At 41.7% G+C, this 27,435-nt stretch overlaps 2 protein-coding genes across 2 annotated transcripts in view; one reads left to right on the top strand and one right to left on the bottom strand.

The window, feature by feature from the left end:
- Positions 1 to 389: 389 nt before the first annotated feature.
- On the top strand, positions 390 to 7,737 carry stard5 (StAR related lipid transfer domain containing 5). Its single transcript, XM_070834555.1, has 6 exons — positions 390 to 895; positions 1,777 to 1,826; positions 2,526 to 2,658; positions 3,153 to 3,270; positions 6,564 to 6,657; positions 6,814 to 7,737. The coding sequence occupies exons 1-6, from the start codon at positions 806 to 808 to the stop codon at positions 6,962 to 6,964; spliced, it is 636 nt and encodes a 211-aa protein (XP_070690656.1). The 5' UTR covers positions 390 to 805; the 3' UTR covers positions 6,965 to 7,737.
- Positions 7,738 to 13,557: 5,820 nt separating this feature from the next.
- The window catches only part of il16 (interleukin 16), a 31,188-nt gene continuing 17,310 nt past the window's right edge, over positions 13,558 to 27,435 (bottom strand). The window contains exons 13-27 of the mRNA XM_070832968.1: positions 27,209 to 27,326; positions 26,786 to 26,918; positions 25,560 to 25,647; positions 24,356 to 24,582; positions 24,137 to 24,274; positions 23,536 to 23,688; positions 22,740 to 22,796; positions 21,083 to 21,176; positions 19,370 to 20,487; positions 18,958 to 19,109; positions 18,554 to 18,719; positions 17,682 to 17,783; positions 16,185 to 16,422; positions 15,942 to 16,070; positions 13,558 to 15,401 (exon numbers count right to left, since the gene is read on the bottom strand). Coding sequence (XP_070689069.1) covers positions 15,235 to 15,401; positions 15,942 to 16,070; positions 16,185 to 16,422; positions 17,682 to 17,783; positions 18,554 to 18,719; positions 18,958 to 19,109; positions 19,370 to 20,487; positions 21,083 to 21,176; positions 22,740 to 22,796; positions 23,536 to 23,688; positions 24,137 to 24,274; positions 24,356 to 24,582; positions 25,560 to 25,647; positions 26,786 to 26,918; positions 27,209 to 27,326 — 3,080 coding nt within the window. The 3' untranslated portion in view covers positions 13,558 to 15,234. The remainder of the gene's footprint in view (positions 15,402 to 15,941; positions 16,071 to 16,184; positions 16,423 to 17,681; positions 17,784 to 18,553; positions 18,720 to 18,957; positions 19,110 to 19,369; positions 20,488 to 21,082; positions 21,177 to 22,739; positions 22,797 to 23,535; positions 23,689 to 24,136; positions 24,275 to 24,355; positions 24,583 to 25,559; positions 25,648 to 26,785; positions 26,919 to 27,208; positions 27,327 to 27,435) is intronic.

Below are 27,435 nucleotides of genomic sequence, written 5' to 3'. Positions count from 1 at the left end.
AGGAATGAAATGACTACTACAATTCCCGGCATACTTTGGTGCAACAAGCGGGGACTCCGGCCGCAGGTGCATGAAGCACACCAGATTACAAGAAGAAGGCGGGCTCTTTTGCCTTCAAAATAAAATACGTGGAACTTATCGCTCAATTAAATAACTTGCTGTGTACAAACAAATAGTTCAATGTTTAATTTAAACACATATCACTGAAGAAAACATACTCAAAATCTTACTATAGTTCCTGGTACATTTCCATAAACGCTCAACTTTGTGAAAAGGATAATGTTTTGAAACCTATAACCGGAAGTTATCAATTTTTCTGGAAGCTTTGACGGCTTTGCTCCCTTCGCATCACAGGCAATTCATTCAAGCACAGCTGGAATTGAACGTTTTAACCGAGACAGATGTGGGCTGTCTTGTGGCATTAAGGCAAAAAAGGGTTTGACAAAATTCCGCTACAGATAGAGGCTCTAATTTAATTTCTATTCAGATGCATAACACCCGCGAGCTAGCTGCTTGTTAGCGATGCGGGCTTTGCGTAGCATGTTCCATTCATTGTGGCTAACGCTAGCTTCGTAGTGGCGGTTCACGCTCACCTGAGCAGGTTTAGGTCTCCTCGCTATCGTTAGGTAACGCTGCTTGTCGCCGCTGCATTTGGTTATACAGGCCAGTTACAGCGTGGCTCTGATTTTCTGCTGAACTGAGAGATAACGGGCTCGTGTGTCAACCACATAGCCGCTCCTTAACGTCCAGCTAGTCTGCATAGTGAATTAGGTTAGCAAGGCAGCGCTCACTTGCTCTAACTGCTATGGATTATGAACATAAAGCGAAGGAAGTGGCTGACTGCCTGCTGAGCTACAAGAGGGATGAGTCCGGGTGGAAAGTCTGCAAGAAATCGGTAAATGTTTTCTGCTGTTATTGTTGCCTGATGTGAAAGTGTCCGATTTTTCGTCCGCTTTCGCTGTTACATGCTGTTCTCTGACACCGGGGTCCACCGGGAGGCTTGTACTGATAAACGTGTCACTTGGTGTGGCCCTGCTCACCTGACAGCACCGAGCAATAACTTTTAGAACCACACCCGAGGATTAACTCTTCATTTGGCAGCAACACACGCGCCAAGCAAGTGGTGGTTAGGCCACTGTAAAGTGTGTAAAGCAATTCAAAAAATGAGACTTTTGAACTAAATGCAACATTTTACAGACATTAAAGTGCATCTAGGAGCTCTGTTCTATTTGCATTGCACAGACATTGGCATATGCTGGCAATCGGCACATTACAGAACATAATTAATTCATGTCCCTTATTGCTCTTAAAGATGAATATAATTGTGGTTTTATTTGTAGCAAAGACAGCTTCATATTACATGTATGTCTGATCTTTGATCTTATTATTCAGAATAAACAGAATTCAGTATATCCCACCACAGTCAGTAGTGTCAGAACAGAAGTAGCATCTAATCAGCACCAACACTGAATTGATATTCTTGTTTGGGTAAACAGTGAAGAGCCATTCAGTGTAATACTGGGAAAATTACTAAAGCTGCTGACATCAGTCAGCCACTGGTGCTGGATGATGGCTGACCATCAGCTTGGTGTATAGGTGTATAGTAACCTTTCTGTCTCACTTACCCACTACCTCGCCCACCCCTTTAGTAAGAATGCAGAAAGGATATAGGACATAACTTTGTTGTGACATATGTAGTATGACAGAGGGAAAAGCACGCTCCGGGGTCACAGAGGCAAATGTCACTCACTGTAAATTTCTTGTTTTCTTTGGCAGAATGACGTGGTTGTGTCATGGCGCCCCTCGTCTGAGTTCCCTGGGAATGTGTGAGAAAGCTCAACTTCTTTATCTTTCTCATCTAGTTTTGATTTTGTCAAAACTCTGACTAAATCTGTGGATAAACAGAAGAAAAGGTTGCCTTTGTGGAAGTGTAAGGGTAAACTCAAGGGTAACAGCCAGGGCTTGTGCCTGTTACTATGACCTTTTATGCTATTGATGCTACCTGTCCTACATGGCATGATAACTACAACTTTGATAAAAGCAAAAGCCATTTTCCCGCAAGATATCCCTCAGGAACAATCTTGTATAAAAAATAATGTTTGAAAAATATTATTAGCTGCTACCAGTTAATTTTATGTAACTTCCAGATGCCTCACACAGTACGTCACATAACTGTGGATGCTTTCAAAAATCACATGACTCACACATATGACAAGTTTGTTTCAACTTTATGAATTTGGATCAGGACAAAGGCTAGTTTCAGTATGTGGCAGCAGAAGTCGCCTTTTATTTTCTAATGTTTATGGAGGGTCTGGTCTAAAAAATGGAGCAGCTGGTATCAGTAGCCATGTTTTAGTGTTTTCAAGGCTTGAAACATGCGGCGCACAGAAAAGAAGACATGTACAGTTTATCTTTATCTCAGGGGTTAAATCATTTGCCGTTCCAAGAGTGTATGAATCTAATTTAGAGTCATGCCTTGATAATCTACTCTCCTGACTGTGTTCTGTCCTCTGACTTCCCTGCAGTTACAAGGGGGAGGGGATTGTCAACGGCAGCCTGGAGAAAGTGTGGGAGTGTCTGAAGCCAGTACCCAACGGGCTCAGAGTCAAGTGGGACAACAATGTCAAAAGGTTTGAGCTTTTGGAACAAATCACAGAGGTGTGTTACTAATTTCTCTCTTCTGATTGTGCCATGATCATTCTGTATTGGTTAACACAGTTTTCACTCCATATAGTTGTCAAATTTCTTTTGATTTTCATCGAAGATTGTCTGAATTATTTTTAAAGCTGCACTGGGTGTCTAAATATATAGTTTTTTTCAAATGGCAGCTAACCTGTTTGTAATTTTGAACAGCAACAATCAATAAACTGCATATACGCCTAGTGGTTTAAATACCCAACTGGTCACTGAGGCTTAATTCCAAAAGACATTAAAGGAGGAAAAGGACCAAAAGGTCATGTGTACAGAATACAGTTCATATTCTTGTGTTTACTTTGTTAGTTACCGTTCCCTAACTGACTGAATCAACAAATGCACATACCTGGTGCAGCTTTAAATGCATACATGTGATACCAGAAGTGATATCCATTTTTGCTTTTGTCGTGTTCGACTCAGTGTTTGAGTGCATTCCCTTGTCTCCCACTCTTGCGCAGGACATCTCTATCTGCCGAACAGTCACGCCCTCTGCAGCAATGGGTATCATAGCTCCACGAGACTTTGTAGATGTTATTTTAGTTAAGCAATACGAAGATGGCACCATTTCATCAAATGGTGCGTAATGGCTGATTTTTGTCTCCTCTACTTCCTGTATTTGTTTCTTTTGCATTTTCTAAGATCTCTTATGCCATGGAGTAAGGGCTGGACTGTTTTTACTTGCCAGAGTGATTTGGATGCAAGGCTGAGATTTTAGTATGCTGAGGATACACTACAGGTCTGAACAGATTTCCTCTATTTCCATGTTTGAGTGGTTTATCAACCCACAGTTAGAGACTTGTGCAGATTTGACTTCCATTAATATGTAATAAATAGTCAGAGAAGAGACTAACAGGTGATCAGTAACTGAATCTGCATTTCTGTTGCAGGAACCTATTTTAAGTTTTAGTTTTCCCAAAAAATCTGGGCCCAAACATTGAACATTTTGACAGGCCAGTAGCTATAGGCATTCTGTTTGCAATACTAAAGGCCACTGAGTTGTTAAGTGAAAGTGTTTACAGACATATGTGGTGTCCTGCTCACACAGCAAACAAACACAGGGGGGGATCATGTCCCTCACCAGCTTCCCACCAACACACACTGCCCGGGGTCCAACACTAAAACTAGGTTTCTGCTTGCTGCAGTGTCCCCAGCACCAAAAATGAGGTCGTCAGGACTCTTGCATCGAGTCCGAAGGCTACACAAGCGCATAGAAGCATAGAAGCGAAGCCTCTACAAACGTCTTTATGGCCCTTTTATTGAGAGACCACAGGGACTACAAGTGTGTCAACATTATTAAGTTTTGTATCCACAGTGTTTTGTGTCTGTGGCTTGTATCCACACACTGCACATATTCTTTATACTGTGAATATTTGCACACATTTTTTAAAAACACTAATGCTACAGCTCCTTTTAAGTACAGATTCTGGTTGTGGCATATCACACGTTTAGCTCCTAATGACTGTCCTGCCAGGGCACCGGACAAACTCAAAGTTACAGCCAGGGTCTCTTGTGGGCTACAGGTACAGACAGATGCCATTCAGCAACTGGACACTGACATACAGAGATATGATGGTGAAGACGTGTCTCTGGAACAGACAGACAATATCCTAATGTTTGGCTTTTGTCTTTTTAGTAGCCATAAACGGACCGTAACATCCTGAGAGTTAACTAGCTGTAGAGCAGCACACATGGCCATGTTTGGTTAATGATCTTCTGGTAAACAGTTGTCTCTCACTGAATGCTTCTTTTAGTCACCCCCTGTCATTGTGGAGAATCACTGCAGCATACAACACATTGAGCATAAATGTCACTGTGTGCGCTCATAGCTAGTGCGCCATCTTATTGTTTTTTTATACCTTGTTTACACTATTTTAAATTTCATATAAAACTTTCACACAAATAAATAATATATACAGTATGTATAGATGTGTACACACGCACTGTATTTTTTATTTATTGGTGTGTGAAAATGTACATGAAATTTTAATCAGGGACTCCCCACTTGCCCGACTGGGCCAGTTGCAAAAAGCATTATTGTTGGACCCTGCAGCGGGCTTTAATGGAGCATCTGGCCAGCAAGAAATAACACTGGCAGGGGTTAAATTTGGGTCTTTTGTGGTGCGCCTCCTAGGCTTCCAAAGCCATCTCTTTAAAGTCTGTGACCAGTCTAGTTTCCTAATCTCTGCAGTTGTTGAGATGCCATGGATACGCAAACACACATGCGATGAAAGAGATGCCAAATTAATGTCTGCGTTAAGTAATTTTTTTCAAAATGGGCTGTAATTGTGGGTTTTCACAGAAAAACAAACCATAAAGAAGCAGCCTTGCTACAATTGATCTGTGTTTGTGCCTTGATGCCTTTGCCTTTCAATGCTTTGTGCAAGAAAATTTCAGGTGGCACCCAAGTGGCCAAAATGTCTCTGGCTGGCTCTGACTGGAAGAGTTAAGTAGGAAGAGGTAAAGACATGCAGAGATGGGACAGTCCATCAATCCCAACATGAGCCTAGGGACCGTTAAGCTCACTTTTAGAGTTTTCGTTCAGTGCAGGCTCATTTTGTTTGGCAGTTGCTAGTGCCTCTAGTGCTCTGCTTCACTGTTAGTTAATATTGTTGTGCTTTTCTGGGAAGCTCCAAAGTGACTGTGGTAGAATCATGGCTATAGTTGGCCTAGCACAGGCATGTAGTGTGTCCTCAGTGTCGGGCAGTGCCAAACTGCTCCCTGTCTGCTGCTATCAACCTCTGCAACCTCTTTTCTTTTCTCTTTTTTTTTTGGCATACTGCAACCTGTTAATTAAACCTCTTTATTATGTAGCTTAAAGGATAATTCCAGTTTATCATATCTTTGCTCTTTTTAGTAGGTTTGGCCATCAGTTCTGTTTTAGTATAATATTTTAGTTTTATAAAACAATTATCACCAAGTCTGCAGCAGAGTCCAAAACATGAAACATTCAGTAGTGCATAAAGTATGTCTCCATATTGCACTAAAATATATACAGTAACTGCAAAAGTTTCATAATTATTATCCACTGGATCACATTTTATGATCTGTGAACTAAATCTCTCTGAAATCAATAAATAATAAGCTAATAAGGGGGTTTTGGATAAAGGAAAGATGTTTTTTTCTTTCTGGCTTCCCAGTTTAGACTGTTAAAAAGCGCACCAGATTGTGTTGCCACTTTCAGTCGGGTTGGAAACAAAGCCATGAGGGAGAACTAATTTATTTTAAAGAGAAACCAAACCAGTTCACATACACCCAGTTCCTGGTAGGAAGTTGGTTTCGACAATCTGGATAAACTGTTGGCTTGTTTACAACTTGACTTATTGTCTGATTGTCCCATTAGACTTTGTTGCAGTTAACTGGTAGAAATGATGGCCAAAACGATAGGAGTTAAGATACACCTTAATTTACCTTAAATATGTCTTTGAGCCAAAGAGTCTGCAGATTTTCAGTCCTCAGGGGTTCCACTAGGAGCATCCACCCTAGTGATTAAAGTAGTAGTTCACCTTTTGGGAAATACACAATTTCACTTTCATGTTGGAGGAGAAGATGGAATTAGCATATTTATCCATTTAATAAGGAGCTGCAGCCAGGAGAAGGTTAGTTTAGTTCAGCTGTAGCTCCATAGTGAGAGGACTAATGAGCGCAATATCAGTCTTCTCATCTAATTCTCAGCAGCAAGGCAAATAAGTGTATTTCCCTAAAGGCAAGCTATTCCTTTAGCTGAAGTGAAAACCTGCTGGCTCTTGGTTTAGTTTCTGAGCTGCCTTGGTTGAGAGCCGCAGTTCTACAGACAGAAATACACCCTCACCCTCACAAGGTCGATGTAATGTAGACAAACCTGCATGTGTGTTTTGTGTCATGTCAAACAGCCACCAATGTGAGCCACCCGGGCTGCCCTCCCCAGTCTGGCTACGTGAGAGGATTCAACCATCCATGTGGCTGCGTTTGCGTCCCCATCTCGGGGTGAGTACATTAAAATGCAAACACACACGAAACAAGACAAAGGGTGTGTTTGGAGAGGACGTGCTGGATGTCCAGAGTCCATCTTCACTATACTGCTTTTAGCTCTCTGTTTTGTATCACAGTTTCTCTTGTGTGTTTCTTCCGCTCAAACTCCAGAGAGTCCAGCAAAACCCAGGTGTTCAGTTTCTTCCAGACAGACCTGGGTGGCTTCCTGCCTCGCTCAGTGGTCGACTCGTTCTTCCCCTCCAGCATGGCTGAGTTCTACAGCAACCTGGCCAAGGCTGTCAAATCCCTCAAGGACTTTTGACACCAAGAGTTAAGAAATCTACCCTCAAAGCGGAGGCCTGCTGACGGGTCAGGCCACATGCTCATTCCATTTTAAACAGTTCAAACTCCACTGCAACCATCACACTGAGATGATCAAACAATCACCTACTTCAAATACATCTAATCCGCGATTTATGTTTAATGTGCGTTCCTATATTCCTGTGTTACTGCAGGAGGGATCCAGAAAAATGTACACATTAAAAAGTCCCAAAATAACAAGGATTCATCCCCATCTGTAGGATGACTTTAGTTCTTCCAATCTAAAGAATATAGATATTTGAAAAGTATCTAAAATATTTGTATGTGTGCTGAAAGTACAGAATATCTTTACTTTTTACCAGAATGATGAGACACTGGACATTTCCTCTTCTTATGATCGCATACTTTAGTGTGTACAGTAAACATGCATGTTGCATGGACCTTATTTACCCTATGCTGGTATCAGATTATCTTTGGAGTACTGACTCATACCTCATATTTAGTTGTTTGTGTTGTACTTGAAATGCCATAGTTTCTCCACTCACCTGTAATCCATGAATACTTGCCTCTTTTTATCAGCTGCACCGAAGCACAGGTGGGATGGCATACAGTAGGTGGCCTATTTAAACAAAGGTACCTGTTTTTCTTTGTAACAGAACGCCTTTTGAATAGGACCTGCTCAGTACTGCTCTATTGGGCAGAGAAGTGTCTTCCCCTTTTTATTTAACGGCAATAGTGTGAGAAGTACATTTCCCCTTTCTTTTTCTTCATATACAGTCCCAATAACTTCTCATATTTCATATTTCATAATGAAAGAAATGTGATGTGGGGAAAAAATCCCATGTAATATGAGCAAATGCCAATCACATATGTTAAGATATAATAAGATACAACTATTATGGAGAAATGAGATCACTGCCTGTGTGAAATGTAGGATTTAGGATGTAATGATAATGTAATAACGTCGGGCTGTTTTCTGTAGCTGATACTGTAAACGTGAGTACTGGAAAGAAGTGGTTCACCATCAGCTATGTCCTATCAAAATTGTTCTAATTTCATAATTTTGTCTCAATTCTAGTCAGTGTACATGAGTAAGTCAAAAGTAACCCGACAAAGCTAGAGAGCCTTACTGGAGACAGGCTAAAGGAGACACTGAAGCAAATGAAAAAATGCTCTCAATAAAATCTGAACACCTTAGAGCGCATTAATGCTCATGTAGTCTGGGCACTTGAGGAAAAAAAAAACAGTCTGTTTTGAAGTTTGTCATCTATTTTGAAAGTGTTTGTAGGCAGTTCAGCCTGTTGTAAGGTCGAGTGAAGCATCTTTATTACTGTCAGATGCATTTAATGTACTTTGTGTATTTGGGGCTACTCCATTCATTTAAAAACAAATGACAAGAATTACTCACAACACTGGTGTGAATACATAAATGTAGTCATATAATTAGGGATGGTTTTCTAATGGGTGGTTCTATTTTACATCCATTTCCAATGTGGACTACATTACATGTTCCAAACTGTGGAAAGACTACACCAAAGTCAACTAAACAACTGTCAAATGCAATACACAATATGCACGAGGGTACTCGCAACAAAAGGGTCGACTGCCTAAATATTTATCCAGCATCCATCATGTTAAAGTAACTAACTTGTGACGTTTTTGATAACTTGAGGAGGACGAGGGCCTACAGCCGGTGTTACATACATACATACATGTATTCTGTGGCCTTCAGATAATGTTTAATGCGTTGTGCATATTATGAAAGTCATTTTCTGCATTGAGCACTCTTACTTTTAACACTACAGGTGCATTTCCTGATTAAACTTGCATTCTTTTAAGCAATCATTTTTAAGCAACACTATTTGCCCAACGGGCTCAGAGTTTAAATGTACACGTTGTGGTATTAATACTTTTACTTCAGAGAGGACATCTGAATATTTCCTCCACCACTGCCTTTGTGAGACAAAAAAAAAGCCAGATTTAAGCCCAAAGCTTCCTCTGTAAACACTAATCTGTCTTCCTGTGAGAAGTCCTACTCAAAGAATGAGCTCCTATTAAAACAGAGAGGTAACAAAGGAGTGAATGAAAGACTGAATCCTTATGACATAAAAAGATGCTCATCTCGTACACCCGTTAGAATAGATGTTGAATTATGACTTTAATTTTGCTGAACACAACAAAAATTAATGTTACAGTCTTGCAGTCTTACATTGCAGTCAATGATAATTATCCATGTGGAAAAAGAAATGGGAAATGTACTTGTAGAACTTCAAGTGAGCATTGATGAGAGTATTTTCGCTTGTCCAGAAGAGGTGATTTTTCATTCTTAACAATTTAAGAGGCATGTAGTAACTGGACAGAAATCCATCCACACTGACCATTGGCTTTATTTATATGCTGTTGTCTAGTTTGTTTGTTTTTTATTGTAAAGACTCATTTTCACGTCAGACAGACCAGAACAACTCCTCTATAGCTGCACACTAAAATCAAAATTTACAGCACTTGAAAGAAAAAATCTGCAGTCATGTCTGTATTTAATAACTTACCAATATCGAAGTTGCTATTGTATTATATTTGCATTAATAGTATATACAAATATAACATATTCCACAACTGCCAGAATCCTCTTCAGGTATTCAGAAAACAAAGTGGCATCACCACAAATGTTACTGTACTGTACTAATTTTAATCTTCATTCACTGAAGCTCACTTTAGTTGAGGAAATAAGAAATATGCTACACCTAAGTAATTAAGATTTTATTTATATAGCACCATACAAAACAAACTTACAAAGTGCTTCACATGATGTAGACACAGAAAAACGAACAACATACGTATACAGCTATGTACAGAAAGATAAATTACAGCAAATTTACAGGGAAGGCAAGTTGGTAAAAAATGTGTTCTGAGACGTTTTTGGAGCCGATTACAGACTCAGCTGATCTAACAGAGGCGGGGAGGGATGGCTACAACTGCAAAAAGCACAATCACCCTTGGGTTTGCGGAGAGAGTAGGATATAAATAGGAGACCTTGGTTAGATGATCTGAGTGGCTTAGAGGTGAAAGAGGGATGCAGAAGTTCGGAAATGTATGAAGGCCCAACACCATGGTGTGATGTGGAATCTATGGTTGATTTTGGATAGCAGAATGGCGGCAGTGTTTTGCACTAGTTGCACAGGGCTGCTGGACTAAGACAGGAGAAAAAGGCATTGCAGTTGTCTAGCTGTATAATCTGAGCCAGTGGGGACGGGTATGGATTAGTAATTCTAGATGGCTGGTTGATGGCATTGATTTTTATAATGTTCTGGAGTAGGAAAAAGCAGGTTTGCACAAACTTGTTTATGCAGGGGTCAAATTTCAGGTTCTGGTCAAAGATTACACCCAGGTTACTCCCAGGTTGAGGAGTATTAACACCGGTGGCCAGAGGGCTGATTCAGGGTTTCACTTCAAAGAATAACTTATCAGGACCAATAAAAAAAAACCTGACTTTAACTGAAGAAAATCTAGTGAAATCCATTTCTTAATAACAGTCAGTCATAATATTATCCATGTTGTTTGGCTTAACTAAGAAATACAACTATGTGTCATCAGCGTAGCAGTGCTGAGATTCACAATTGAACCGGCTAACCAGTTTGTCTAAAAGTGGGGATGGGACCAAAGACTAAACCCTGCAGAACTCCATAGTATAGGGAATGTTGAGGACACAAAGTTGTTCTTGACAGATGGGACGAAAGCCTAGTGAGAGTAGAGCTTGAGGTACTTGCCCATTTATTTAGCCGTTCAACCAGAATGAAGTGATCAGTAGTATCAAAAGCAGCAGAAAAGTTAAGCAGGGCCAGGATAGGATGTTCCTGGATGTCATTTGTCCCTTTTATTGGTGCTGTTTCTGTTCTATGTTGGTGACAAAAGCTGGATTGGAATTTATTGAGAATATCCTCAAAGAGCTGCTGTGCAACAGTCTGAAGTTGGTCTGAAGTTATGTGGTTGAATCAGGCGCAGGTTATTTTAAATGGAATGGACACTCGCCATCTTAAAACCATCAGGAACACAACACAGGTGAGAGAGAGAGAGAGATTAATAATTGAGAGTAGGCAGGACCTCTTTAAGGAATTTGGGGGAGATTGCATCTAAGGGTGAGGGGGGACAGGCGTACATGGGAGACATTGTCGGTAAGGTTGTGCAGAGAGATGGGGGCGAACTCAGACAAGAGAGTATGACGGTAAACTAATGAATCAGAAGTAACAGTAGCAATGTCAAAATTAGATTGAATGTTATTGGTTTTGTCAACGAAGGAAGTTTTCACTGCTACTGGGGAGGAGTCAGATACAGCAGGATGGACAAATGGACAGGAATTCTTTCAGATGGAGAAGATGCACCCCGAGGTTGAATTTGTTTCTTTCTCCGAAGCCTTCATCTGTATGAAAAGCCATATAGGGTTACATGTTTTAGGTAGGTTTTTGTTTTCTTTTTTAGAAGTATCAAGATTCCTTTACTTTTAACATCTTTTTACCTCACAGTATAACCAGTAATCTTAATTAATTAATTGTATTCCACCATTTCTAAGTCGTGTGAGTGTGAGATGTTATTGCTTACATGTGGATCTAAAGGCATTTTCATGTGTTTATTGTCTAAATGGAACCAGCAGGTTTTTTATGTGAATTTGTCTCAATGTACATACAAGTAGCTGCTAAAGTAGAAGAAACCTCCACTTACATGAGGAATAGCAAGTGAATAAGTAAATCAACACTGATCACTTTTTTTACTTCTTGACCCCATCTCTACCTGGTATTAACATGTGATGTGTATCTAATTAGGCCATCTAGATTAAAACATGTGATGACGGGCCTCTGTATTTACACCTTCTATTAATTAAGTGTTCTCATGCCCGGATCTCAATATTCCAATAGGTGGAGTGGGAGGGCTTATCAACAAACATGGTCCAGTATGTTCCAGGTTAAAGTGGCTATAATTGACATTTTTACTATAACAATATATCAAAGGACGGTGTGTAAACAGTCAAAGTGTCTTTGGGCAACACACTGAACCCTCAGTCGTTCCTGATTGACAGGCCAGCACCTTGCATGGCAGCTCTGTCTGCATCGGTGTGTGAATATGTGAATGGTGTGCTTTGTCCACTATGGAGGAAAAGTTCAATATGAACGCAGCCCGTCTCACTCTATTGGATTCACACTCGTTTTCGGCCACAGCAGGCAGCTGTTTTGAATTTAAAAAAAAAACACTGTACACCACCTGCCTAGCACCAAACCGCAGACAGACACAGTTAGAGATTAGCTGGTGAACATAGTGAAGCATTTAGCAGCTGAATAGCCACCAGTTGTTTCCCTCAGTTGGTGGAGACCAAAAATAGAGCTGAAAAAGAGTGATTATAAGACTTCAATTTGCCAGGTGGTCAGAAACTCCATCCTATTTGTTAACAAGTCCACTGTATTAACTTAAAAGATAATATATCATATACTATATTATCATTGTAATGTTCACAGCTTGTTTCCACTTTCTCCCAGAGGCCAAAAAAGCAGTTATTGGAGTTTTGAGATGTCTTGATGTGGTCTGGCTGGCTCCACTGCATTCTGGTTGCATTGCAGTTTGCAAGCGTTTACGCCTGCTGTGTGTTTTTTCCTGATCCAGATAAGGTACTCAGATAGAGGTCACATGTTAATACTTGATGGAAATGGCATCTTTGTCCGGCTGCTGGGACGTCTCCATCTACTATACTACTTTTTTTCAATAGCTTTCTACGTGTTTCTTAACATATTTACTTCAAACTGAAATTAATAGGGTCCTCTGCAAACAACAGGAACATATATTTCGCTAGAAAATGGGCTTAATCTAATCCTTTTTATGTGTTTTTATCCTAAAAATAAGTAAAAATACAGCGAACATCAGAATATGAACTCGTACAGAGCGGTGCAGCAGCATGTGATCCAGTATTGATTTACACTTTGTGCGTTCTCTGGCCTTGATGAACTTTGACCAGCAAAAGCATGTCGCTGTATCCAGAATGACAAGATGGTCAAAGAACATGTAAACTATGGCAGAACCGGTCCTGGTTAAACCCTTTACGTATTAGATTGTGACTTTTTGACCACCAATGAGACCAAATAATGAGTAAATTTTGTGTTCTGTGAATGAGATTCTAACACCAATCCAAAGTTTCCTTTGTGTATTGTTCTTATCGCAACTTATGGTCCAACAACCAGATCAGACTTTTCTTTTCCTCCTGTGTTACAGTAGTTGCAGCTTGTCCTGAATCCACATCGTCTTGGGTAATTTAATGACCGGCACAACATAGTATATGTACAATGATACATGTCAGATGTTTAGAATTTACTCTCCTTTCTGAGAGCAGCTGCTGCTACTCTTAACACTGAGTTTTACAATATCTATTCAGAACACATGAACCTGTTTTATCTTGTACTGTTCTGCAACCAGTTAGTTTTGTATTTCACCAGCATTAAAATGATTAATAGAAACATCTTGTCCACCACTTGTCGTCTTCTTTTATATAACAGAAAAAGTTCTCACAATTCAAACCATCTACAAATGTGAAAAATGAGACATCACACATCATTTGGCTCAGTTTTAAACCATTTTTATACAAGTTATCTTGAATTCTTACAGCAGTTGTAAGTGACTTTATCAACACTTGTTTTGTACATTGATTTATTTTTTTAAGCGTTCTGTTATAGAAAACATGTTTTGTGGGTCCATACAAAGACATTCTATGGTATTATATTTTTGTATAAATCCTGAGTGTAACAGGAGATTTTGAGCACATAAAAGATTGAACACACATAGTTATCCATGTTATATATTATATTTTGTAGTGAAATTATTACCACAAATATCCTATTTCGATTTGAGCAAAGAAACCTGGTGTGTGCTCCATGTAGTTTTAAAAACACTGCTTGACACATGTCGGTGTTACTGTGTCTTTTTGTGGATAATTAACTCACAAATACATCAGCTGAGCACACAAAGGATTTAAATATTTAATTGTACTTATTTGCTAGCAAACAATCTTTGTCTGTGTTGAAAATGTCCCATTTTAGACGCAAAACTCAAAATTTTCACTTGATTTTGGTTTGACGAGACTTTGTAAATTTGCAGGAGGGTCAAACTCAAAGCTACTGAGTCATCCAAAGTGTTGTATTATTTGACCGCACATACAGTACCACTGTTGAGAAAATAGACCTTTACTATTTATCTTTTTTTTGTCATACATTACAGACTAAAAGTACCGCAGTTAAAAAAAAAAAAAAATACAGCACAGAATCGTTGCTGGGCTTTTGTATTGAGTGCTGACCTCCTGTAGTTCTTTCCTTTTCCTTCAGGTTTGTGCAAATGTCTGAATGGAATCAGACTGAGCTGTTTTGTGGACTTCAAGACTGATTTGCAAGGTAGCGGAGGCGGGGGAGAGGGAGGCGGGGGGTGGGTGAGCAGGTTTCTGAGACCTTCTGCCTCATATTAGCTAAAACCAGTCATCAATGTTAAGTCAATGTTAAGTGGCTCACATGGCACAGGGCTGTTGCTTCCTGTTTCGTGCTGTGATGTATAGTTGAGATAAAACTGCTTTCCCAGTATTTTTGGCCTGGAGATGCTAATACCAATTCTTTTTTTTTTTTTCTTTAAATAGTGTTTAAAGGAAGTTTTACTGCCTCTTACTTAGCCACAGTTTGGCTCATATAAACACACTGGTGACTGATCATGAGTGAAGAGCAGCTTCCCAATGAGGCCACAGCAGCCTTAACCTGCTCCTTCAACTATGCAAATGGAAAGAGTCATGGAGAGAAGACATTAGTTAGTGCTATCAGACTGTTGAATCAATAATTCATGCACGCAAATGACTTTTAAATGCTCTGAAATGACTTCATTTGTGTGCACAAACATTTGCTTCTTGAACATTATTGTGTTTTATTTGACATCCCTTATTCCAAGAGTGCTAATTCAATAATTCTACGACAACAAGTAGTTATGTGTACACACAGATGAGGCTATTTTTCTCCCCATGACGCTGCCAGGCTCTATAACTCAGGCGTCATTTCACTGTAAGCAAAACAGCAATGTGCAGGATAATCATATTTTCTTCTGAAGGTAAGTGGGGAAGTGAGAAAATGTGGCTTTCGGAGGGGAGATTGGTGAACTGACTCTATAAAAATAATGGGAATGTATTCATCACGTCTATGGTGGCCCTCAGAGAGACTGTTAATAAAAGGCCAACATCTTCTCTTTGGCTGCCGGCGGCTGTGACTGTCACTCCGACCCCTCCTGTCTTCTCCTGATCACCGCTGTGATGGGCCCCTCAGGTAAACCCTTGATCATGTTCCAGGCCTCAAAGCGAGTCATGTCCTGCATACTGACTCCCTGGACCTGCAGCACTTCATCTCCAGTCTGTAGACCACTCTGCTCTGCTGCTCCACCTGAGACACACACACACACACACACACACACACACACTCTTTGTCTGTGTGCTCCACAAAAATAACCCATAATTGGCTCTTGGTATCTTTCACAATATTATGACACCTGGATTTCAGTGCTGATCACATTACATTTAACATTTTTTTCAGTCATATTTTAAGTGATTTGTGCCTCCACAGACTGCTTTTCCTATTTCACAAAACGCCAAATAAACCAGAGAAGAAATAGTTTGCAGGTTACATGGTTGCTGCTACAGACATGAGTCATGTTTGTTCCACCAGCTTCCATTCCCAGTCTTCTAAATTATTGGACTCCAGAAATGAATCACATAATCTCCTTAAAGAAAAGATGTCTGAATAGTGCCTTCTTTCTGTGAAAACATTCCTCTGTAATACTTCTCTCTCTGCCCATTTCAGTGAATGAATAAACATATTAGAAATCCTGATGGTGGATTGATGAAGGTCAATAAAGTGTAACTTTTGAACTGACTGGAAATTAAGTAAATATATAATGAAATCATGTAATGTGAGCATCATTACCTGTAAAGATCCTGTTGATGACTAAAGGTCTGTCTCCATGGATCGAGCCTTTTCCTCCCTCCAAAGTGAACCCGACCCCTCCAGCTCCTTTCTGCAGCTCCACACTCAGCGGAGCTCCCTGCTCCTCCACTGCAACGCAAACACCGTCACTGTCCCGCGGAAAAACTCGACACGTCGACCGTGATGTTACCGTCATGTTCAGAGGCTCGAACCTCACCCTTCTCGTGCTGTTGTGTGACTCACCTGCGGGGTGGATCTCCTCGCTCCTGCAGCCTCCCCCCTCTCTTCCCTCCCCCTCCTCCTCCGCTCTCTTGCAGATGACCACCACAGCCAGCTCCAGACTGCGGGCCTGGCGCAGAGCAGCGGTGGCGTCGGCGTGTGTGAGGCCGCGCAGTGTTTGCCCGTTTATGGACATCACCTCGTCTCCTTTCTGAATGGTGCCCTCCTGAGCAGCCAGGCCGCTGGGGAACACCCTGTGGACCTGGACGGAAGACAGTCAGTGTCACACACAGAGGCTGATTCAGGGGGTGGGACATAATACAGCATTCCAAAGTACCCATAGTGCTGCTACAATTACTTATGAACCCAGATTCTTTTGTAATTACAAACTACAGACTGATCTTAAACCTACCTCACAGTGTTCTGATGTGTTCCAGTCATGTTTCAACACATTAACAGTTTCTGTTTTAGAGTGCTGGCTCTCACTGCTGCCTTTGATACTGTAAATCATGGTGTTTTAATGAAGGAACGTTAATCTAATCCAACAGGTCCTGTTTTCAGCTGGTTTTCCTAAAAACAAATCTACTAAAACAAGGTCGATTATCAGACCACTGCTTTTTATTTGTGTACGTGGTCCAACTTTTAAAAAAAAGCTGTATATCCTGTCATTCATACACGGCTGTTCTCTGTTTTATGACCTCAGTCCTACAAGCAAGCTGGTGAATAAAGACAAGACTGAGACAACCTTTGTTTTCTCAGGCTTATTAGTAGCTATTTATGTGTGTGTGTGTGTGTGGGTGTGTGTGTGTGGGTGGACTGTGCCAGAGAAAAGCCACGCAAACTCCACACAGACAGACCCCTGTGAGGCAACAGCGCTAACCGCTACACCACTGTGCACCACATTTAGTCTCCCCTTAACGAAATGTGATACAGAAATAAAATGACCGTACGTTGCTTTGACATCACTCAGCCCTGCATCATATCTGCACATTAGCATGACAGCCGTGCAATTCAAAGACAAGATGGTGAGAAAATTAGAGTAAAAAGAAGTTCTTATCTAAAAAATATCTCTATATATTTTCAGTACTATAATATATCAAATACATAAATTGAACTTTTCAAAAGCAATTCCACTGCAAAGTCTCAATATTAACTAATTAATCAATGGTTAATGATGTCAGTTTTATTTAATAATGCAACAATGACTCAAATTCAGTAATATATCAGTAATAATATTTCTTTAGTAGAAAGTGACCTCTGTACAGATGCATAGACACCACATGAGGGGAGGGAGATAGCCCAACCCGCTCCTTCTGGGCACCCCAAGGCTCCTCATGAATCTACACACGAGTGCCACCCATTGGCCATCAGACATAACAGCGGCACGTATAAGTGAAATGAAACGTTGTCAGAATCCAGAATGAATGAACATCCTTCCCCTCAGCACGGAGAACTCTCCTCCTGGTGGTGAAGTGATCATCTTAGACAGCTTTTCTAATGTGGTGAGTCTGTGCTGCTTACTGTTGGAGCCTTGCTCTCCAGGTCGGACCCTCCAGCGATGCTGAAGCCCAGCCCAGCCCCCTCCTCCTTATGCAGAATCACAACATGGACGTCCACCAGTTGCTGTGGAAAAAGAGTCATTACTGTAGTTTTGTAATGTTTTTCTATGATTAGCTCAGATTACATGTTTACAGGCTCATTACTATGATGTTTCTTCCCATGAGTCCTGATAAAACCAACACCCACAGGGGGGAACTAGGAAAAGCAAATAGGAAAACAAGACAAAGATTGTACACCTACACAAGCATTTAAAAGTTTGGAATCACCTGTTATATCTATATTTTTATTTCTTTCCTTTAATAATGGCTATTTTAGCATAGATATAAATAACTTAGTGCTGATATGACAATTTACATTTACAGTTTTGGCAAAAGGAAACAGAATTATTGAAAGTTCTACTCTTTAATTGTGAATTTGTTTTCCGGTCTAGAAAAGCGTAAGTTACCTGAGATCATTAGAGAACCACAACAGTGTTCAATTGGACTCTTAATATTTTGGGAACCTTTTCTTTGTGCCACCTGCAGTCTCACTGGTTTGTTTAAACAGTGATTTGTCCTCAGAGTGTTCAGCTGATTCAAACAGTGCCAACTCTACACCTACCATCATTATTGTGCATGTAACAGTGAAGCAGGAACCTGCTCCTATTTAAATCTGCACTGATTTTGATGTTAAGCTTTTGCTTTCTTTTATGTAACTATTGATCTTTGTCTCTTTGCCCATTCAGTGTTCTTTATGTTCAAAATATGACTTTTTTGCTTCATGCAAAATAATATCTATTTGTAAAGAGAATTTTCTACAACCTGAAAGCATGATGGCCCCTATTTTTTTTTTACCTTCAGCGTCTCTTCGTCTAGAGCTTTGACTTCCTGGATCATCCTCTGTATTTCCTGTGAAGGGATGGCTGATATGACAGAGTGAGCGCAAGCAGAAGTGACTGCTGTGTCGTCATGACATCCCCCCTCCCCTCGCTCGATGGTGCACTCCCTCAGTGAGGCCAAGCTGTGTTTAAAAAGATAAAACAGACACTTGAGATGAGGGTGTTGTGTCGGTGACACACCTCTGAGCACTGCGCAGCGTATAATGTGCTGTATTTAACTCCTGTTTTCGCAATAAAAACTTGCCACTGCTTCTCTGATAAAACAGGAAGTACATTCTTTTTTCAACCTGAACCCACTTCCTTGTGCAGATACACCAGACACTGTATGCCCTCTGGGGAAGACAATGAAACACCACAAACCTGACAGAGAATCCTCTGTCGGTGCTGTCCAGGGCAGGCTCAGACTCCTGAGAGTTGGTTACATCCTCTGCAGAGGGGTCCTGCAGGTTTAGGGAGCGAGGGTTACCATGGCAGTGGTGCATGGGTAGGGAACGCATCAACGCCTGCGAAACCTGCAACAGAAACAATTAGATTAGATAGAAAATTAAACCAACGCGAGCTGTTAGTGGTGCACAAGCATAGTTTTCCTTTGCAATAAAGGGAAATTGAAATATATAATGATGTTTCACTTGTGCTTACATCCAAATAAAATAGTGTTAATAACTGTGTGACTGACTGCTCATGTTTCTTGACCCATCGGCCTTTGTTATAGCAGTGATACTCTGGTTAATATAAATAAAGTGCGTTACCAAAGCTCCTCATGACAGATTACCTGGTTGCTGAAGGTGAGAATTTTCCCTAAACTCTCTCCCTCCAGGCCTCTGAGGGGCAGGCTGTCTGTGGGTGGCGCTCCGCCCCCCTCCGTCCCCTCCGGAGGACCTTCCCCTTCAGCGTGACTGGATCTCGTGGATGTGGCGAGGGGTAGGACCTTGGATGGTGTGGGCGTGCTGGAGTCCACTTTCTTAAGCTCAGGCTCCTGGTCTGGTAAGACCTTCCTGTCCTCGTACGCTGGAGCTGAGTGAGAGTCGTGTATCCCCGAGTCCAGATCGGTGCTGATGGTGTCAGAAAGTGGGAGATCTGCGGGGGACTGGATGGAGGGAGGTTTGTCTTCAGAGGACTCGGCTGGTTGACTACATGCCTCGGGGGTGGAGGAGGTGATGTCAGAGGGTGTAGCAGTGACAGCTGATTCGTCTGTGTGCCGAACAGGCTTGTTTTCTTGGATCTCTTTGGGGGTTTCATCTTTGCCCTTCCAATGACTGCCATGTGAGGAAGGGTGACTCTTGAGCTCCTTTTCTATCGGAGGAAGGGAGATAGACGGAGCCACAGGCCTCCTGTTGCCCTTCTCTGATCCCTCTGGACTGGAAAATGTCTCAAATGAGTGGATCTTTTGTTTGATGGACAAGTTTGCTGCTGGTGAGGCGGATCTGACTCCAAAGCTTCTGCTAACGCCCACAGTAGGCCTCTTCTCTGCGGTTTTAGCTTGCTTCTTCTGATCCTGCTCATCCCGAATTTTCCTCAGACTCTGGCGAAACCAGGCGGGCTTGGGTGCAACGGGAGGCGCCGCCTTTGCTTCTGGAGGAGCTTCAGATGCGTCTTCAGGGGCCAGGTCAGACAGGGGATGTGAAGTCATGTCTGCGGCTGTGCCATTGAGCCCGGGGGTGTTCTCTTCGTCACTCATGGCGGCAGGCTTGCCGTGGCTGTTGACAGGCTGCGTCCTGTCTGCGGCGTGGTGGCTGTGATGGTGGTGGACCTCGAGCGGCTCTTCAGGGGAGCTGTCTGAGAGGCGAACCCAGGGATCCTGGTGCTGCTCTTGGGTATGTTGGTCCACACGAGCCTGTCTCCTCAGAGCTCCCCTCTTTGGCTGTGAGCAGAACACAGCTGATGAATCCCCTGCCCACACAGCAGAGGGGAAAGCAGAAAAGTCTGAGAGGTGGCCGTGTGTTTAAACATTTTAAAATTCTGCCGTGATGATGGTGCTAAATGAAAAGTTAAGAGATGACCTAAGGTATTTAAGTTCATCCCGAGGGGGACATGAATGCGTTTACCAGAGTTCCATCCAACAGTTGTTCAAAACCAAATACGAACCTCAAGGTAGCAGTAGAAATAATTTGGAAAGCATCTTAACTGGGAGCCATGGAGGTGTGGACAAAATTGAAACACACATTGAAAAATAGTTTGTTGTTGTAGCCATAATACATTTGAACTTTACTATGTGTGTTCCTGCTGAAGGAGATCTGAAGACCCTTGTGTAAGAGCAGCCTCATTTGAACTCTACCATTATGTCTTGATTGAATTTTAGTCACTGCCACACACACATCCTGCCTCTAGCAGGAAATGGGACCTCGTTTACCTTCTGCTGAAATTCTAAACCACAGCACCAGGTTCAGCTTGCTGTCACATTGGTGTATTAACTGCATGAATAATCAGCTGGTTTTGAAGACGCATTCAGGTGCTTGAATGGAAAGTAAGAGCACTCGTCTCTTACCTGTGTGTAGTCTGTCGTTGGTGCAGGCTGCAGCGTCTGACTGAGTGAAATCTTTGCTCCCCTCAGGCCGTTCTCTTACTCTCTCTTCTTCCTGCTACACAAACAGGAAGTATTGTGTCACGACAACTTCTTCTTCTAGCAGCAACCACAGAGAGGTGCAATAATGTACCCTGTTTCCGCTCAGACACTCATCTGCATCACTGCTACTGCTTTCACGCTGTTTCATTCAGTCAGCAACAGGCCCAGAACCTAACCAGCAACAAGCCTGATGCAGGGAGGGGTTCAATTGGGATTTGAGAGAATGGGAGAGCTCAGTCCAATGTAATGGACACTGTCGACAGTTGTTACAGGGCCTATTTCTTCAGTTGAAAGCAGTTCCAAAAAAACATTGTGTTCTGTGGATGTGGACTACACAGATGTTGCTAATTTCCCAAATGCCATTTTTCCAATGCTGTGCCGCAAACTACATTCCATTCAAATCCATTGTATCAGTGATATCTCAAATTGAATCAAGCTGGCTAAATGACCTGATACATTAGGAGTTTTCATTTTTATTTCATTTCATTAATCTATTTTTGGTAATTTGGGTGAAGTGACCCTTTAAATAAATCTGAGGGGGAAAGTTCACCTTCATGAAGCACTTTGAGGTCCGAAAAGCTGATAAAACAGCACCCCCACAACCTTATTTCTTATTTAAGTTATTAGAGAAGTTCCGCGCTTGCAGTAACGTCACTACTGTAAATGTTGCTGCATGTGAGCAGAGAGAGATTAAAATATACCAACAGCTTTGACGGTGTGGGACTCGTCTTGCACCGCTGCTTTATTTCCAATGATTTCACTGCAGAAACTCTGCAGTTCACCTGTTTGCTGTGCAGAATGCATGCATCTTTGATAAGGCTACTGCAGCAATACAGTGCCACATTAGAAGATTGAATAATGAATGGCTTTACTGCTGGTGAGGAGGCCCAATTTAACCCCCTGCATACAGCCTCACGACATGCACTGCTTGCATGCTGACGTGCACACTAACACACACAGATATGCGTAGCAGCATGCATGTGCGACAGTGTGAAATTGTACAGCCATGTGTACGTGGAGAACATTTGATTCCAAAACCACCATCTGCTGCTATAACAGCCTCCACTTGGTTGGCTCTCCACAAACTTTATGAAACCTGGCTGAAAGACGGCTCTAGAACAAAATTAAACTTAAGTACTGGCGTGTACGCAACAAAAACTAGAGCAGAAGAAGTGTGGAGGCACAGCTGATTTCATATTGTTTGCAATTTCACTTATATTTTGGTTTAATTATTGAGGCATCCTTTACAACAGGTTTGTAAGCTGTAACTAATGGCTTTATGAATGTTAATAAAAAATGATTTACTGATGATTTATATCAGTTTATAGATCAGTAAATGCTGTCCAAAAGGCTAATAAGTAGTTCATAAAACATTTAGCCTTAATAAACCCTTAAAAGTAGTGCCAAAAATACACAAGAAAAGTAAATATACTGCACTTAAATTACTGTAATTTAAACAATTGCCTCGTTCTCAGTAATGTTTATGACTGGTCTGACAGCTCTATGTTTTATTAAATCATAAAAAGGTGTTCAGCATGCTTTAATAGCAAAACACTGAAAGCCACATCACTTCACATACGTTCCTCAAGAGTAACCTCAGGAGCTTTCGCAAGGCCTTGTATATGCTGCTGAAGAACTGCAGGCAGTGGAAGGAGAGGAGCGAGTTACATACAGTTTCAGAGGAGAGCACATTGAAGGGAGCATGATTAGTTCTAGCAGAATCAGTGAGAAAGACGGTGAAGTGGAAGTGAAAAACACAGACTGTGATCCGGATACAGTTGACAGCCTCGGGGAAATCAGACGTACTTTCAACATCCTTATATGGGCACCAAACTTAGACAGTGTAATAAACCAAATTAGCAGAGCAGCGTCTCTCAGACACGGAGGTCTGGACAAACCTACACAAATGACACACCTTCAAGGGACCTCCTAAACCACATTGATGGCAAAAATGTTCTCATAATCATGAATTTAGTTTCTCTTAATGTGGGAGCTGCCACCTTTTTTTTTAATATAATAAACAGGAAGTGTAACGTTGCCATGGAGTCAGAGAATAGGATGTGTGCTCCTCATGCGGGCTTCAATTTGCGTCATGCTGCATTAGTTACTGTAAGATTCTGTTTGCATTGTAACCATGGAAACCAACAGCTATCACTTTAGATCCTAGATACTTTTGACAGTTTGATTCATCAGGGGATGATATTTGCAGTGAGAGGGAGCACGCTGCACTGATTTCAGGACCAAAGACGGAGATGCGAGAGGATCATTTCAAAATGCTCCGCAGCGTGAAATAGTAGGTGAGTGAATTATCATAGAAAAACAAAGGAGAGAAATACAGGCAGGTCGACAGGAGAGAACCCCGTCAGCTGCTGTACCTGGCAGCTGGTGTGTGATGAGGGTTCCAGCCCTTCATCTCTCACCGGGGATCCTCTACTGGAGCCGCTGGAGTCTCCATTATAACCTTCCTCACTGGTGACATCCTGAGGCCAGCAGTAGCGACGTGGAGGGGGGCGCACCCTGCATGTGGACTACACACACACACACACACACACACACACAACTGTATTAGAGGTGTTAACAGGTGTGAAGCAAGAGGACGGCATCTACAAATGAATTTAATCTTCTATCGCTACAGTTTACAGACAGGCAATTATAAGCAAAGGCCTAACTCCGGTTAGTACGGCACATTTTCTGGCACATGTCCCACGAACCATGGGACGGGTGGAACCTTTACGGATCAGAATAAAGATAATAATGAGAATAAGATTGCTTTATTTTCTTTAAGGAAGACAGATGCCCATGAGGCTGGTTGTCGTCCATGACATTGGCTAGACCATGTGAAAAATTAATCTAATAAAATATTTTCAGAAGGCTGTTGTAGTAATTATTTAGACACTGCTTTCATTTTAGCCTCATGGGGAGGGAGGGAGGGATGGAAGGACAGAAGGACAGAAGGAAGCAATGTAGATGTGGTACCTTGCTGCCCCTGGAGGCCAGATCCAGGCCCTGCTGACCGGACAGGTTGGCAGCAGCAGAGTTGTATGGGACATTATAGTCTTCATCGGGATACACGGGCACCGACAGTCTGTTGTCTGACCACGTCTCTGTCATAGACTGCACAACAGGAACGGGACATCAAACAGTGAGAAAAGTAAGAAAAGCATCATCAGCATGTGTGAGCGTGTGCAGCCTGGCTACCTTGGACGTGTCCAGGCTGTGGACGCGGGCTGACGGGGTATGCTGCGTGTTGTGGAGGTTGTGGATGGCGACGCAGCGGCTGTGGTGGTGGCTGCTGGTGTTGTCGCTGCAGGACCGGGTCATGGTCTTCGATGCCCGTCGAGCCGTCAGCTGACTGAGAGTCCTCTCCAGACATCGCTCACATCTCTGGCGGCTGTGGGAGCAGGTCTCCAGTCTGCGCAGCCCTGGGACAGACAAAGAAAGGATTCTATTAGTCATTCTAAGACTAGAATGAAATTATAATATAATGAAATAATGATGATTAATGATGTAATGTATACTGCTGCTGAGTTATGAATACAATTGGACTGAATGAGCCTCCATAGACTTTTACGCATAACCCATAATAACTCATAATACCTCAATAACTTATTACTAAGAAAAGTCATAGCACCCATGTACAAAGACTTATTCACAATTTGATATATGAATCATCTTGGTAGCATTTAAGCTGCAGCAGACGCATAAAAAATCATCTGCATTTGTTTGAATACTGTTTATTTAAATGTTATGTTATAAATTGGTACATATTGGTATATAAAGAGTGGATGTAGCATAAACTTTTTCTAAATTACAGTAAAATATTACAGTGATGAAGTAATTTAGTAGGCAAACAGTTGTGTAGATTTTTAATTTAGCATCACCCACAAAAGGCCAGTGGGATTTTTCCATTGGCTTTTGGATTACCACAGATACTTATGATACTCACACATTTCATTCAGCAAGATGATCGTCACAAAAGAACACCACTTCTAGGATTTTTGAAGCATAAATGCTACACCATAAACTACACCACAGTCCATGACTTCAACATCAGCACCACTGAGCTAACGCAACCGCCTTTTTTAAGAAATGTAGTACCTTTGAAATTCATCAGTGCAATATTTAATGATGTGTTGAATATAGTATATAGTAAACTTGTGCTAATCACAGACCTTATTTCAGGCATCTAACCAATAAGCCAATCAAAAAACCCTCTGACTTTGAGTCGAGGGAAGTGAAAACGCTAAAATGCTTTTCCAGGTTTTAGGACTCATTCCTGCGAGACAAGACAAAAATAACATGCTCCATAAGAAAAGTACTGCACCTTCCAGCTGAACCATGACCCTGAACAGGATTATGTGACTGTTGAAAAGCAATAATGAACACAGAAATATGTCACCATCAATACTCCACTGGCTCTTGTCTTTCCTCAGTTTGCTGTTTTCCACTGCCTGAGCGATAGCGTCGTTCAGCTGCTGCTCTGATACCTGTGACACACAGGGTGCAGAGGATGGGAATGTCAGAGGGAATGTACACGACAGGATGATGAAAACTGCTGATGCTCAGTTCTCACAAACATTTTAAAGAGAGTCGCAAAGATCAAGAAAGGAATGCATAGCGGAGTATAAACCCAGTCCTCACTTTGAAAAAGAAAAGATTTCGTTTTAGCCTTAAAGCCCAAGATGTGAAAAAAACTGTGACACTATATATGTACACTATAATCCCCTGAAGGCGACTGCACTTTCTGCACAACTGTCATTTACTAAAATAAAGCTAATTGTGTTACACTTTAAAGGTGGTTTCTACTATTATAGCACCCACATACATATTAGACTAATGAGTTTCTGGGCCTTAGGTACCATTGGGGACAGTTTCATTTTTCTACCACTTTGGTCCAGATTAGAATATCTCAACAACAAATGTAACATTCACTGCTCATAGACAAAGAACTGCTGACTTTAGTGATCTACTGACTGTTCATCTAGTGCCATTATCAGATCAAACATTGAATTTTATTAATAATCCTTCCATTAAAATACCTGCAAACCTAAAGACACTCCCATCAGCCTCAGCTGTACTCTAACACTGAACCCTAATACTAGTTACCAAATGTTAGCATGCTCACATGCTACACTAAGAGCACGGTAAAACATTATACTTGTTGTACCTGCTAAACAACAGGATGTCAGCAGGGTCACTGTGAGTATGTTAGCATGCCGATGTTAGCATTTAGCTTGACGCAGCGCAGTGCTGTGGCTGCAGACTGTTTAACCTTTTTGGCCCGAAAGGTCTTGCAGTGCAACCATAAACCTCTATTAATAGCCACTGAACAGCTCCACTAGTGTGTATGGATGCTACATAACACACACACACACACACACACACACACACACACACACACACACACACATATTTATAGGGTAAATATGGGCAAGCTAGATTTTCAGTCCAACCATTGGAGTCTGGACTGTGAGTGGAAGCCAGAACACCAAGTTGGAAAGCAGAGGGAGTCCATGTTAACAGCTGAACCCATGAGGCAACATTAACCGTGGGCCAGCAGGGTTTTGCCCTGTAAGCCCATAAATCTGCACTGGTGGAAGTAAATGAGGCGGAGGCGTTGCATACTTTGGGGTCAGGGTGTCTACTGATGATGATGTGGACTGGACCCGGTGTGCACTGGCTCAGGACCGTGTAGACGTCATTCAGCGCCATGCTGTAAACCACAGTGTCGTTGATCTCCATGATCTCATCGCCACACCTAAAGGTGCGGAGGAAAAGTTCAGGGAGAGGAAAGAAGAAGAACAGAAAGAAAGAATTAATATGCACAGAGTTCGAGAACACTCCTTTAGATGGTGTGAAAGGCTGCGTATGGGAGCTGCTTTAACTCCTGAACATAACGATCGATTGTTCCATATGATATTCACACCATATTACATGCATGCTGCACCTGACAGTATCTGCTTTTAACATGACTAAACATTTTCAGTTACACTTCACTAGAGTAAGCATCTTGGCACTCTTTCAGACCCTGTAGTGACTCCTCCTCACCGCAGTCTGCTGTCCATGTGTGCTACAGATCCAGGAGAGAGGGTGTGGATGTAGATCCCAGGGCATCCATCGCCAGATGGAACACAGCACAGTCCAATACCGAGACCAACACCGGCCTCTGGGAAATCACACACAGACTTTTACTACGATTCTTTTACCATGATATAATAAATGATGATATAGCATCAAGTGGCTGTTTGATGTTAAAATGAGTGTAGTATTTACAC

This window comes from Pempheris klunzingeri, chromosome 1, assembly GCF_042242105.1.
Source record: "Pempheris klunzingeri isolate RE-2024b chromosome 1, fPemKlu1.hap1, whole genome shotgun sequence".
NCBI lineage: Eukaryota > Metazoa > Chordata > Actinopteri > Acropomatiformes > Pempheridae > Pempheris > Pempheris klunzingeri.
This window is presented reverse-complemented; position numbering and strand designations above follow the sequence as displayed.